The sequence below is a fragment of the Pogoniulus pusillus genome, chromosome 3 (assembly GCF_015220805.1).
Source record: "Pogoniulus pusillus isolate bPogPus1 chromosome 3, bPogPus1.pri, whole genome shotgun sequence".
Taxonomy (NCBI): Eukaryota; Metazoa; Chordata; class Aves; order Piciformes; family Lybiidae; genus Pogoniulus; species Pogoniulus pusillus.
The window spans coordinates 19,786,590-19,800,757 of NC_087266.1; the positions used below are offsets into that span (position 1 = coordinate 19,786,590).

The 14,168-nt window shown below is 40.2% G+C and overlaps 2 protein-coding genes across 6 annotated transcripts; one reads left to right on the forward strand and one right to left on the reverse strand.

Annotated features, from left to right (window-relative positions):
• Positions 1–1,541: 1,541 nt before the first annotated feature.
• SKA3 (spindle and kinetochore associated complex subunit 3) lies at positions 1,542–11,446 on the reverse strand. Of its 3 annotated transcripts, none has more exons than XM_064171742.1 (9): positions 11,323–11,446; positions 9,760–9,824; positions 8,765–8,930; positions 7,526–7,952; positions 4,766–4,866; positions 3,851–4,035; positions 3,472–3,684; positions 3,167–3,286; positions 1,542–2,287 (listed from the first exon to the last, which is right to left on the reverse strand). In XM_064171742.1, exons 1-8 carry the CDS (start codon positions 11,423–11,425, stop codon positions 3,197–3,199), a joined length of 1,350 nt encoding a protein of 449 aa, XP_064027812.1. In that variant the 5' UTR covers positions 11,426–11,446; the 3' UTR covers positions 1,542–2,287; positions 3,167–3,196. The 3 variants fall into 3 exon arrangements, with proteins under 3 accessions (XP_064027812.1, XP_064027797.1, XP_064027805.1); XM_064171727.1 differs by having other exon boundaries at positions 3,851–4,038; XM_064171735.1 differs by lacking the exon at positions 1,542–2,287 and adding an exon at positions 2,805–3,068 and having other exon boundaries at positions 3,851–4,038.
• Positions 11,447–11,635: 189 nt separating this feature from the next.
• Positions 11,636–13,440, forward strand: MRPL57 (mitochondrial ribosomal protein L57). 3 transcript variants are annotated; one of them, XM_064171772.1, is made up of 2 exons: positions 11,636–11,745; positions 12,962–13,440. In XM_064171772.1, the coding sequence occupies exon 2, from the start codon at positions 12,967–12,969 to the stop codon at positions 13,276–13,278; it is 312 nt and encodes a 103-aa protein (XP_064027842.1). In that variant the 5' UTR covers positions 11,636–11,745; positions 12,962–12,966; the 3' UTR covers positions 13,279–13,440. The 3 variants fall into 3 exon arrangements, with proteins under 3 accessions (XP_064027842.1, XP_064027850.1, XP_064027857.1); XM_064171780.1 differs by lacking the exon at positions 11,636–11,745 and adding an exon at positions 11,799–12,214; XM_064171787.1 differs by lacking the exon at positions 11,636–11,745 and adding an exon at positions 12,248–12,360.
• Positions 13,441–14,168: the final 728 nt, after the last annotated feature.

Here is a 14,168-nt window from a genome sequence, read left to right on the forward strand (position 1 = left end):
TCATAGAATGCCAAGTTCGAAGGGACTCCAAGGATCATCTGCTCCAGCCTTTCTGGGTAGTAGTAACAGTCCAAATGAGAAGGCCCAGCACTCTGGCAAGCTGTGTCTTAAAACTGTCCAATGTAGGGGAATCCACTACTTCCTTGATTCCAATGTCTAACCCTTCTCATGGTGAAAAACTTCCTCCTGGAGTCCAACTGGAATCTCTCAGGAGTAGCTTGTACCCATTATACTTCCTTTTCCATGTGACTCTTTGTACTGGCATATGGTAATAAGGCCTTCCCTAAGCCTTTCCCTCTCCAGCTATTTTTGGACACAGATCAGTTTCCAACACTGATTATACTTTTTGCTTCTGCCCACTTTTCCCTCTTTCACCTACAATAATCAAATTACTGCTTAAGGCTTACTGAAACCTGAAAGACCATTTGTATCTCAAAGTATTAACTGAATCTCTTTCATATTAGTTAATGAAATGCTAGAAAATATAGCAGAAAATATTTAATAGGCAAGAAAAACAATGCGAGTAGCTGACAGTGAGAATGCCAGCTGGGCTAGGTACAACTCTATAGTTGCCTAATGGGGAAAAAGGACAGTGAAGTGCAAACTTCACAAGTTTAGGGAAAAGGCAATTACAGCCTCTTTTGGGCATTTCATTAATTGAAGGTGTCTTGGGTTTAGGGAGCAGATAGATGCTCTTCAACTCGGCTCAAAGGAGTTAATGAAAAACACATCAGACTGGAAAGAACTGGAAGTTTAAATTAAGAAAAAACAAAAAACAACAAACAACAAACCAGTACAGAAACATATGAAATGCACAAATCCATGGTTATCCCTGGCCCAGTTCTCCAGTTTGAGCCTACCACAGAACCTCAATAACCAAAGCTTTCCACAACGTCCCTCTATGCCTCCCTACATTAGGCCCAACCAGGCCAGATTTGTGTAGAAAAATGTAGCCAGGCTGCCCAAGGCTACAGATAGGCTTGAAATCCTCCCCCATACCAAAGATAAAAGCTTATGTATTCCCAGGAAGAAAGGAGAAAAGGGAAAGAGCTGACCCTACAGCCAGCTTAGAGAGAGAGCAGAATTATGGAACAGAATAACAATTCACCGTTTCCTGGGTCCTGTCTAGCCCTATGGAGGACTTCTGTCTCTCTGGTTAAGACTTCCCATTCATAAACCCACAACAGAAACCAAGGGGAAATACAACAAGGTTCATGGTACAAGTGCTTCTTGTTCTGTTTCACGTTAAATGGAGTCTTTTAGCATATCTGGCTTGTGTCAGGGCAAGAAAGCAGCCATGAAGTGCTATGAAGAGAGAATGCAGGCTACAAAACTCCTTCAGCTTTGTGTTGGCAAATCTGCCTGGCTGAAAGGTTCTTGTTCTGGAGCAATTTTTTTTGTACCTTTTTAAGACATGAATTTCCATAGTTAAGATCCAGTCTAAATGGTTTTAGTCTGTCAGGCTGGTGGAAGCAGGTCTGGCCTTTAGTCCCTGAAGGAGCCGAGTTAGACCAAGTAAGTCACTTCACAGTAGCAAGCGATTATAGTTTTCCAAGCAGCCACCAAACATATAAGACAGATTTATTTAGCATTTAAAAGCTCAACTACCCACACATAGTAATACACCCATATTTCTAAACACAAGCTATCACAGAAAAATGACTGTGCTCAGGCCAGAAATAATACAAAATAAACTTAAACAGTTAATTTGAGGTACATGTATCCTGGAGAATGACTGGAATAGCAGGAAACCAGCTCTGTTGCTCACTATGTTTTAGCAGGGCAAGTAAGTCTAAGCACCTGGAGAGACACTTCAGGGCATCTCCGTCTGTCTGTATATCCTGAAGACTTAAAGTGGAGCTGTGTATTACACTTCTCCCAGTCTCCTGGAACAGTCTCTCCTCCTCACGTGTTGCATGCCAGCTCTCATCTAAATAACAGAATTTTATCTATCACAGGAAGACCATGTACAGCTGGTAGGAGTATTTCCTGGAGTCACCATAAAGAATATCTGACACTGTAAAGTGCAAACTGGCTCCAAATAAGGATAAAGAATTGGGATTTCTTGTGGGCAAAAGTAAAATCTCTAGCAGAAAAAAAAAAAAATCTTAATTCCTATGACTACTAGATACCAAAACATTGCCAAACAGCTCTTTCATCCCACCAGTAACTTCTTTTGCCTTTTGAGCTTGTTATGATTCAGTGGCAAGATCCATAAATGTGTAAAATCTCAACATGGACTTGAGCTTGATTTCAGATATTTGGCTTGAAAAATCCAGGATATTCTCTGCAAATATATTCAGAAGGGTTCATGAAATTATTGTCTCAATATATTTTGAATTAGTCAAAGATTCACAATCAACTTTTCTTTAAATCTTGAAAATAATAAAAAAGGAGTCAGGCACAGTAATAGCTTAGTTCTATTTCATTACTCAAACGGATTCCAACTGCAAGTATATTAAGATACTTACTTTTACCAGTCTCATTCTGGGCTGCTAGTGATTATGATTTGACTCCATACAAGCTCCTTGTACTTTGTACCTAAATAGTCTTATCTGATCCTGAGTTTCAACAGATAAACAAGATATACATTACCTTGAATTTGGAATATCTGCACTTGATCAAGATGTCACAAAAACTTCTTTCAATTCAAATGGATTGCTTATTTTTAAAGCAGTTATTCCACTGTCTAAAGATAACTATTTATTGTAGACTATCTTCAGCTCATGTATTGTTCATAATGTGGCTTTGCATTTCAAAAAACATTGGTTTTGCCAAAACAACCGTGAAATTAGTTGGGTCACTTCTATAGTTTTCTCCATTTTCTTAGTTTAATTACCTAAATTTACTAAGAAAGCATTCAGTGGTACTTTCACAGATAGTGGTACTTTACAGATAAAGCAGTAAAAAAAATAACCCCCCAAAAAACCCTACTTTATTTTTTTTTCTTTTAAAGTTGGCACAAATAAACCACACAGTAAACGACAATTATTTGTTCTGTACAATAAAGGCAGACAGATGCCATGCAAAAAGTAGTTTAGTCACAGCAATAAGAGTTACTTGGGTACCTGAAAAGCAAGCAGCTGCATGAATTTCTGAAGACATTAAAGCATTTCTGTAGCATCTCCAAATTAAATCACTTAACAAAATTTGTAAAACTCAATACCTGTTCTCTTTGTTGCAGTAATTGATGAAATCACTTTCCTATCTTGTAGTATTTCCTGCCTTGGTCTCCATTTTCCTTGTCTGTAGAAGAGTCTGATTTATAATTATACTTGGACAAAATCTAGAGGGAATTAAAAGGTAATAAAAAGACTTATCTAAGAATTCCAAACAGGATTACAGTTTCTATGTTTTCACTAAGTAGCAGAGAACTCTTTTTTGAAGAAAATAAGATTGATAGACCTAAGCCCTCTTAATTTTACTATTTTGATATTAAAATTATTTAGGAAAAAAAAGTTATTAGCTAACCTGTAGAACATCATCTGGTATCCTTGTTATTTCTGGAGGTGGTGGAGTATCAAGTAATTCATCATAGGACTTTATTTTGGGAGGGGAAGGGTCTTCAAAACGTTTAAGATAGTTGTCAGAGCTCACAGCAAAAGGAATTCTATCTTCTGTGGGTTTTTTGGTTGTTGCATCATTCTTTGTCACTGACTGAATCTTTTCCCTCTGCATTACTTGCTGCAAAAGAGGTATTAAATGCCTTCAGTTAAACTACTCAATAAATGTTGTTACATAATTACCACTAGAGAGATTTTCCACAATGATGTAAGAAAAAGTAACACTGGAGTGAAAAACTGCTTGTGGTAAAAGGTGTGTGAAGACGTTCATAATCACTATTTACTACCTGAGCTTCTTTTACTAGCCATCTTGTTTCAAAGTCTGGACATCGTGGTGTTTCTGTCCGGCTAGGAGGCGGCAGTTCATTTGTCCCTGGTGACCTTGATGATACTGTACTATTTGTTCTGGGAGAGATTTTCACATCAGGAGTACAGAACACAAAGACCATAGGAGAAGTCATCCAGTCAGCTGCTGCTATTAAGGGAGGAGAAATAAAAAGTGTATAGTTACACACACAAGTATAAATATTATTAGTTACAGTGATCCAGTTTGGTTTTCTATTAGTTTTTCATAATTTGCACCCTCTGAGACACCTGTATCATTTTAACTGATATTTTTAGTATGAAGAACCAACCATATGACAGAACTACATAAAACCAGCAAATGTAAGAAAAAAATCTAGTCCCATTACTAACAATAACTGAGAAAGCCCAACTAAAACAACGGTGTTGTAGCTTCTCAAATATTTAGTTACCACTATGTTGGCTCCCAGGTACGCTCACATTTTCAAGACAAGATACTAAGTTTCCTCTCAAAGATGTTTGAGATCCAAGTTACTGTCTCATAAACATCATTGAAAGCAGTTTTTTCCCCCATCTTTAAATAGATCTAACAGGAAACAAAAAGGCTAAGTTGGCAAAACAGACATTTTATTTCAAGTAAGGGTAAGTTGCAGATATAAAATCATGCATCCCTCTGGATAATTCTAGTTAGATAAGAGTAGAAGAATGAGCAAAAATCTACAGTGAGGTGAGAAACATTTCCATAGAACATTTAATTTTCTATACATTAGTACTCAGTGAGTGACTCTGTATTAACAGGAAACAGTTTAAAAGTTTACTATGTGTTTACAATGCTCTTACATATGCATTATGTAAAAACCCCCACACATGTATATTTATTTTGCATATTTTTAACTTACCATTCTCATTTGTCATTTTTTGTCTTGGCCTAGGAGTAACCATGATTCCTCTGGATGTCATTTCTGATACTTTCATTTCATGATCAACATTTTTAACTAACCTGAAAAAAATCAACCCCTTCAATTAGCTGTCAGTATGAAGAAATCACAACTAAAGGAACACTATCAACTTGATGACTTTTCTAGTATTTCTTCAACATGCAAGTCAAAAATTCATTTCCTCAAAGATGATTTTTTCATGGATTTTTTTTATCTAGGAGTCTACCGTAGAAGTTCTATTGCATGCAAATATTCAGTCCATCCCCAAACTACCAAACATATACAGATTTCCAACCAAGGCTCCAAACCTTCTCAAATTAAACAAATCAGCAGGAGAGAAGGGGGAAAAAAAAGAGGAGAGAGAGGGAGGGGGGAGAGGGAGGGAGGGGGAGAGAGGAGGGAGGGGGAGGGAGAGGGGAGGGGGAGGGGAGGGAGAAGGAGGGGGAGAGATCCCTGTGGAAAAGATTCTGCCCATTATCCAGTGTGTAACTGGGAAATAAATCTTCCTTTTATTAAGTTTGTTGTTTGTCTTTTTTTTTTCTGGCCGGCTTAGTGTTCTGCTCATTCAATATGCTGAGTCTACTCATAGTGCAAGATGAGTAGTTTCGGACAATAACAAACTGTTTAATTGTTTCAACCTTTCTGGTCAAACCCCAAGCTAACTGTAACTTAATGTTGCAAAGAAACAAAACAAATAAGCTGAGAAACAACATTTTTACTCTAACGACTTAATCTCATGACCTCGCGTATACCACATCCTGAATTCACACTCACTTTGGTTACAATCAGTGTGTGTCCAACTGTTTTGGTCATTAACACTGGTGATGTGTTAAAGAGCAATCATGCTATGATTAATTCTCTATAGGATTTTAATGTTATCATCAGAGGTATGGAAGACAGCATGATTTGGTGAGGTTTTTTTGGTGTTATATACAAGCATCGCTCGTGGATTGTCTAATTGTTTTACTAGAGACCACACAAACAGAATCTACGTTTGTGGATGTATCCACTCATACATTACAGCCATAATTAAAGCTGAAGGGTTCTCATTAAATAGGAAGAGTAGTACAAACCCACAAAAAGTTATAGAAATCAAAAGTATGAAGACTTCAATAAGCTGAAACTATTCTCAAAATATTATTTGAGAGGGAATGATTTTAAATTTGTATTTTTCAGAATTCAGTGACAGTTTTCTTGTTAGGATGATTCAAATACTGTTTATATAATACTATTTATGTAACTGTTAAAAAAAGAGAGATCCCAAAACTATTTTAAAAGAAAATGTACCTTTTCACTTTTTCCCCTCAGTGATCTTACAATTAAAAAACAACTGCACACAAAATTTAACCATTACAGAAGACTGTATCTTTGGGGAACAAAGCCACTTAAGTTTTTGGTTTTGAAGAACTGCACACCTGTGACTACACTGCAAATATCAAGGATTACCCCAAAAAAAGCCCAACACAACAGAAGAAGGTTGATTATTTCCACAACTTATTTTGAATAATTTCTTGTGCTAGTTTGAAGCAAGCTAGAATGTTTTGGTAAGGAGAACTAGATAATAGGTTATTAAAGGTAAAGATGGTTGTGTCTACTCCTCTCACAGTCACTCAGAGTTCTGGGAAGAAGAAGGAAAACAATTAGATAACATTCTCCATTTTGTTCTCATTTCTGCCTTTGCCTTCAGACCTAGTCACATCTACTTAACCCCACTGCCACTAACCTTCCTTCTTAACCTCTTGGCTGCACCTCTATTCTTCCTGGGAACTGGGGTAAGGTTGAGAGGGGCTGGGGAAGGTGTTGGGGTGGTTTGAGAGCCCCTCCTGGGAACTCAGGTTTCTGGGAGGGGAGTTGTGCTTCTGTATTGTTTATCCTTTGTATACTTCTGTATATAACTGTATATACTGTAGATATCTGCTTGTATATTTGCTGCTGTAAAATAAATAGCTTCATTTATATTCCTGGAGGCCTTTCTGAGTCAGCTGGGGCAATTCCAAAAGTGGGGGGGAGCGGGTTAATGCCCAAACCATCACATTTCTCTACCAAATATTTAGTTGCACAACAGTGAGTTTCTTCTAAATACTGTACCGTCAGCTTTTGACTGGATAATACCAATTATATAAACATGATTTAACTACTTATATATGACCTAAGTAGTACAGAAAAATAATCCTACTGCTACAGTATTCTACACCTCACTGCTGCACATTCTTTAACATTAATGACAGCAGTGAAAATCTGAGGATGTCTTTTCAATAGATGGGAGTAAAAAGAGCTGTTTGTAAAGTGAAAGTGAGAGATTATACAATGTTCCTACAACGAGGTATTTTACTGAATGATTTAGAAGGTTTTTGCAGATCTACATTCCTAAAGCTTTTGAAATCTTTAAGTTTACTATGTAATATCTATTGCAGACCACATGCCCTCAAATTCAAGGTTAAGGAAAGCAAAAGATCACAAACATACTGTACATCTCCCCTTTGTAAATGCATTGTGTATGGGAGATTCTTATCATGGTGCAGTCAGGGAAAGACACTAGAAATGTCTTTCATGGCAGCATTTGGCACTGTAAAGGCTACGTGAAAAAATATGTACAGAGTTGTGGTAGAGATATGGGACTGATGTGCTTGAAGAAAAGAAGAGAAACAGCAGTGAGAAATTAGTACAGCAAGAAACTACAGAAAATAGCATAGAGAATCAATCTGAACTTAATTTACTCACTTTGTGACTGCCTGAGCTGTTTTGTGAATAAGTGACATTGTATAATCTTCATTCATACACATGGTATGTTCACTAATGCCAAAGTGTTCAAGTTTTGGTGTTGCACACTCATAATCTTCCATCTTCAGTCTACATTTAGGTGTTTTGGGTAAAATACCAGGAGCTGGCATTTTTAGTGGAGTCCTGTTATTTGAATGTGCTTGATATGCTTTTGTTGGGGGTTGTTCTTTCATATCACTCCAAGGCTTGGAGAAAGCGTATTGTGAAAGACCAAAATCAGAAAGCTGGGGGTTACGCAATGGGTCTTCGGGCACCGGTGGCTTCTCAGTAGAAGGTGGAAGATGAAGTACATCATCTGCTTCTTCTTCATCAGATTTACTCTGAACAGACTCTGTTGAATAACTGCTAACTTCTTCCTTCTCTTCTGCTTGAGAAAAGTAATAATAAAAAAAGTCAGAAGTTTTAATTTTAAGAACTTATTAAACAAACTGAGACTTCCCAACCAAGCAGAATGAAAAAATATTATTGTAATAAAAATATTCCTTCTTTCACTTTAAAGCACTAAACCTGAAGCAATGTTGTGCTTTTATGGCAGACAGTAACTAACTACCACGCAGCTGCTCACTCACTCCTCTCCCCAGTAGGATGGGGAGGGGAACTGAAAAAAAGAACTAATAGGTTGAGATAAGAAATGTGTGTACCTAAAACACAATACTAATGAAAAGAACAGACAAAAGATGCATCCCTTCAATGATCAAGCTGATACTGCTTGCCACACATCACCTAGTCCCCATACATGCTTCTCTCACCCCATTTATGTTGCAGAGCACATTATTTTAATATTTCCACTGTGATGATATGAGTTAATGGAATCATCATGTGTGAATACCAACTAATTTAGGTGCAGCTACAACAGTTTACCACGTATAAGAAACTGAAGCAGCGCAAGTCTCTGGGTTATGCAACCATGTTTGCTAACACGTTTTCTGAATACAACTGTTAGTGGAGGAAAAAACACCCCAAGCAATGACTTAAATTATGCCAGAACATCTAAGTTTGTATTTTTGATTTTTTATAGCACCAATCACAACAGGATCCTTTATGCTCTGGATATTATTATAAAGTAAATAACACAGAAGTCTTTGATCTCTTAAGTAATGGAAATGTACACAAAGATAAAGAAAAGTATTTTAGAAAATTACATTTGTCTTCATAAGCTTTTTTGCTAAGAAATAATACCTGTAGAGTTTTTGACATGTGGTTTGTAGCCGTATTTCTGGAACAGCTCTCTTATTTTTCCAAGATTGGATGCATTTATTTGCATCATTGTTTCACTTTCCTTCATAAAATGATGAATTTCTTGTTTCGAAGAGCAACTCTTACCAAGACTGGCATTAACATCTTCCTTTGGGTGTAGAGTAGGGGAAAGGAAACACAGAAATACATATTTTCAAGTCACCACATGGTAGTTGTTTACACATGAAGTGTTTTGTGAATAAGTACTGAACTTCAGATGAAGATAAGCAGCAAGTGTAGGTCTTACCTACTAGGTAACAAAATATCAGGCATATATAGGGCATAAGTGCACAAAAACCTTGAAAAGTTATGCTAAGCTGACAGTTCACACTATGATAACTACTTACTGATAACTTATGAAACAAAAGTATAAGCTTTTCCTCCATAAAAATAAGAGATAACAGCAATTAATTCAAACTCTTATTCCCTCTCAACATCAACACAGAGCAGATAGTAAACCTCAAGTTTATACCCTAGTTTATCTTTCAATTGTTTCTATAGATCATTTTTCCCACTTAAGAAATAAAGAACATTCTTCACAAGTTTAACTGAATGGCTGAAGGTACTAAAAGTTCTGTGTAGACTTTTTTTTTTGTTCTCAGTGCTAGTCACTGATCACAAATTCTTCTCCAGGGAGCTGCGGCTCACACGGGTGCTTGGCACAGCTACAGCTTTCCAATTACCTTTGTCCTTTGCTGATCCAAGTGACAACAGTGACTACAAACTAATACATACTGCTAAATCTGCTTTAAGTTACTCAAAAGTTTTTGGGCACTACCCTGACATTCATTGCCATTATGACGACTTAGAAGTAAATTAATAAAGTAAAGGTCAGAACTGCAGACTAATGAGGTTGTATTGTGGCTTAATGATGAAAACATAAGGCTATGGAACAATCACCCTCTCCAATTTACCAAGGAAACAGCTTAGAAGAATACCTTCAGAGTCTTGATTTCACAATGGACGTCATGTAAGACTCTTAGTGGAGATTCATCTTCATAGTCTTTCATATGCACATTCACAAAAAAAGGGTTAGGAGAGAAAAAAAAGAGTGATGAGTATTTTAGTATAGACCAGAACATAATCGCCTGTATTAGAAATGCTGAAGTCACATTAGAGGAAGAGACAAGACTGAAAAAAACAAGGAGAAACTACCTCACATTGAGTACCTCGGACAGAATGAGACTGCTATTTGCACAGAAATTGCATAGGCTTTCATTTTACCATTGCAGCTAATACTGTAAAAAAAAATACACAGATGTTGCTACAATAGCTATGTCCCTGGGCTACCAACGATTATTTATGTTATTTTTTTAATCCTTAAAGAGCTTGAACACGAAACAATGATAAAAATGAAAAAGACATTATACAGACACCACTGAAAAACACACATCACCAAAAAGCCTCATTCTTCCCTCTGGTTCTCATGTGGGTAGATGTTAAAGCTGTTCACTTACATATGCATCAGGTGTCAATAAAAATAATAAAATCAAAGTTAATGTAAATAGCGTGAAAAAAGACCTGCTTTGTGACAAATCATGGCACAACAATAAATCCTACCACATGCTTGAGCTACCTACGCAAAAAGAAAACAAGCCCTGCAAATGCCTTTCCCTGTCTCAACTCATGAAGAGTATTTCCCCGTTCATCCTGGTTTTGTACTCGTGATGAAAGATCACCTACATACTGACAAAGCCATTTGGAACGGGCTGCCCAAGGAGGTAGTGGAATGACCATCTCCGAAGGTATTTGAAAGACACGTGGATCACCTACATACTGACAAAGCCATTTGGAACGGGCTGCCCAAGGAGGTAGTGGAATTACCACCTCCGAAGGTATTTGAAAGACACGTGGATGTGTTACTTAGCGACTTAGTTTAGTGGTAGTGGCTTAGCAGTAGTGGTGGGATTTTGAGTTCTAGCGTTCTATGAAAGGACAGTAAGTGTGGAAGCCCAAGTAATATCCTACCGAGCTCCTCTCAGGCCCATCCTCTAACTATCAGCCCACTAAAGGCCCATCTGCACTTAAGCGTTTCAGGCAGGAAATTTAGGCTCGAGGTGAGGAGAAAGTTCTTCACTGAGAGAGTGATTAGATACTGGAATGGGCTGCCCGGGGAGGTGGTGGAGTCGCCGTCCCTGGAGCTGTTCAAGGTGTGCCATGGTCTAGCCTTGAGCTCTGTGGTAAAGGGTTGGACTTGATGATCTGTGAGGTCTCTTCCAGCCTTGATGATACTATGATATTAAGGACTGCCGAGGAACAACCGCCTCCTGGGCTATTCAAACAGAGCTATCAGCCCCAGCAGAACCCCGGTGCAGCACCCATCACCACTAATCCTCGAGAGCTACTCTCCAGATCACCTTCCAGACTCGGGGTCTGACGCTCGGTGGGGCGGACACGCCTGCAGGAGCCCCGGAGCAGAGCTGAGGCCCTAGGAGTAAGAGGCCCCAGCCTCTGCCTACTCGGCCTCCTCCGGAGGGAGACGAGGCGAGTCCTGCTCTTACCTGTGTCCTCTTTTGGTAAGGCCTGATCGAGCTGCCTGGCCTCCTTCTCTAGCGTGAGGCACAGGTCGCGCAGATTACTGAAGAAGACCCTGGAAACGTCCATCCTCCACGATCCGCATGCGAGGGACAGCGCCCCCCAGCCAGGGCTGTCTGCGCTCCCCAAGCCGTTTCAGGCACGTGAGCGGCCCAGAGGAGGTGCGGGAAGCGGCGGGCCGGTGCCGGGGCCGGGGCCGGGGCCGGTGCAGGGGCAGCCCGGCCGCAGGGACGGTTGCTCCCCGCCGCAGCTTCGAACGGCGGCAGCGCGCGCCCATTGGCGGCGCCAGGCCCCGCCCGCAGCCGAGCTCTCGCGAGACGGGCCGCTGCCGCCGCCGCCGCCATCTTGCTCTGACGGCGGGGCCGGAGCCGGGGCTGTCGGAGTGGTCGGTGAGTGAGGGGACCGCGAAGTACAGGGCTCCAGAGCACTGCTGCTTTGCCCTGAGCGTAAGGTGGCTTTTGGCGGGTCGGCCTCGGTCTCGCGTGGGCTGGCCTAGCTGTGAACCGGGAGATAACCCTGGTGGGAAACCAGTAGCGCTCCGCCTTGCAGGCCGAACGCCTCCTGGAGCTGGCGGGTGCGCAGCGGCTCCGGTAGCCCCGGCGGGCAGCCGTATCGTGTTGCGCGTTGGTCTCGATTCGTGCCGAGGCGGCAGCGGGTGCGGATCTAAGGGCGAGCAGCTGGAGTGCCAGGGACACAGGCACCTTTGCCTTGCCTTCCCCTGCCCTGCCGGAAGCGGAACTGGAGGCTGAGGCAGCAAACATCATCCCTGCCCCACCCCTTCTCGAGGAGCGACAGGTTCACTTCTAGCCTGAGACAGTGCAGCATCGGCACGCAGTTGCACCACGGGAGTGGGTTATGGTGGGCGGCTTTTCTCAGCAGTAGTACAGGTTTATGTCGTGTTGAAAGTACCTGGCTTACCTATTAATTCATGAATGTGCTGTGTAATTAGAAACCGAGGAGTTAGACATGTTTAGGACTAGTTAAATCAGGTTAATGAAGAGCAGGTATGTCGAATGTAAACGTAGCTTGGCCTTTCTTAGCTCTTTGCTACACCTGTGTATTGTGTGCTTTCTATATATGTTAGTTGGTTCAATACAGGATATCGTTTTTCTCTCCACAAACCAGAGTTCCCATAGTTAAATTACAATACTAGGTAACTGCACACCAATGAACTTATGAGGAGACTGTCACTCAAAACAATACTGAGGAAAGGCCATCTCTGGATCTAGTAGATAAACGTGGAAGTACTCCATGTTAGTAGTTAGCTATTGAGGAAGGGAGCAAATTTTTTGTTACAGTGTATGGGACTGGATTTTTCGTAAATGATTTATGAAGTACACACTTTAATGTCAGTGTGAAGATAGCTGAGTAAACTCTTTAGTGAAATAAGCATTTGTGTTTCCTTCAGCTGCTATTAAGTTTCCAGCTCGTCTGTCATACATCTGTCTATGTAGTGTTTGGTGCTATCAGATTCTGAACTTCAGACTTCAAAACAACTAGCTAAACGGCAGTGGAGTGTGTGCAGAGTCTTTAATTATTTCTTGTCAGATTTTTAACTTGTGTCCCTAAGGTGATAAGTGTTTTATATTTTGTTTGTATTTCGAGGCGTGATGTTTTTAACAACAGTATTGTTCCGCAAGAGAATTCCTGGAAAACAGTGGATTGGAAAGTACAGGCGACCAAGAGTGGTTACTCTTACAATGAAGCAAGCAATGATACGACGTCTGGAAATTGAAGCAGAGAATGAATATTGGCTGAGTCGACCTTTCCTGACACGGCAGCAGGAGTACAAACATAATACAGAAGAGAGACGTGCAAGATGGGAAGCTTTCAGAAACCGGATGAAGGCCAAGTTCCCTGAGCATAGATACATCAGTGATGATTTAAACCACTTAAATGTGACAAAAAGGTGGACATCTTGAATAATATGGCATTTTTTTTATTTGGTGTGTATTACACACTGCAGTGGGATCTGCTGTTGTACCTATTATGGCAGTTTTGTAATTCAGTGTAGCAATGGTGGATGACAAATGAGACTGCTAGAGTATATAAGATCTTCTATTAAAAGTGGTCACACAGCACAAGTGTGTTTTCTTCTTACTGTCTTCTTAGAAAAGTTCTTTTTGTGACTCTACCATCTGTCTGCCTTCTGTTCTTCAGCGGTTTTGTCTGCAACAGCCTGAGCTACCAAATACAGTGACAATGAACTTTGCTAATTTTCTTTTGAAAGCTAGGGGAACACACCTGCTGGTTAAAGGGATTATCTGCTGGTACTTACCAGATGGCTTTTGCTGCTTGCTCTTTCTTCTAAAGATACTTTTGTATACATCAATAGTGAAACAAATCACAAGACCGCTTTAGTGCTCACTTCAGGCATGCAAGGACCAAGATGAAGTAGGACTACAAAGTTAGGTGTATGAGACTGGACCCTCAAAAAGGGTGTAAGGTGTTCCACTTTTTAATAAACTCTCTGGGAAGAATTGTGGAATGCCATTATATTGTCCTCCTGGTGTCAGCTTGGGTGCTACTACATTCTTACAGCGCTTACAGTTCTAACAGGAACTTGACTGATGCCTGTGTCAGTGCCAATTTGATGTCTAAGTCATGTTTAGTGTTGTGAAGAAATAGCCAGCCAGAAGTCAGATGTTTTGTTATTTCCCCACCCCTGCCCAAGATCAAGTGTTCTGGAAAGGGTGTCAAAACTGAGTGTAGTCTTAGGTTTGTTGCGGCTGCAGTGTGAAAACTGAACAGCTAATGAAATGTTTCCCAGGCAGGCAGCTTTTCTTACTAATCTGATACACACATGCTACAG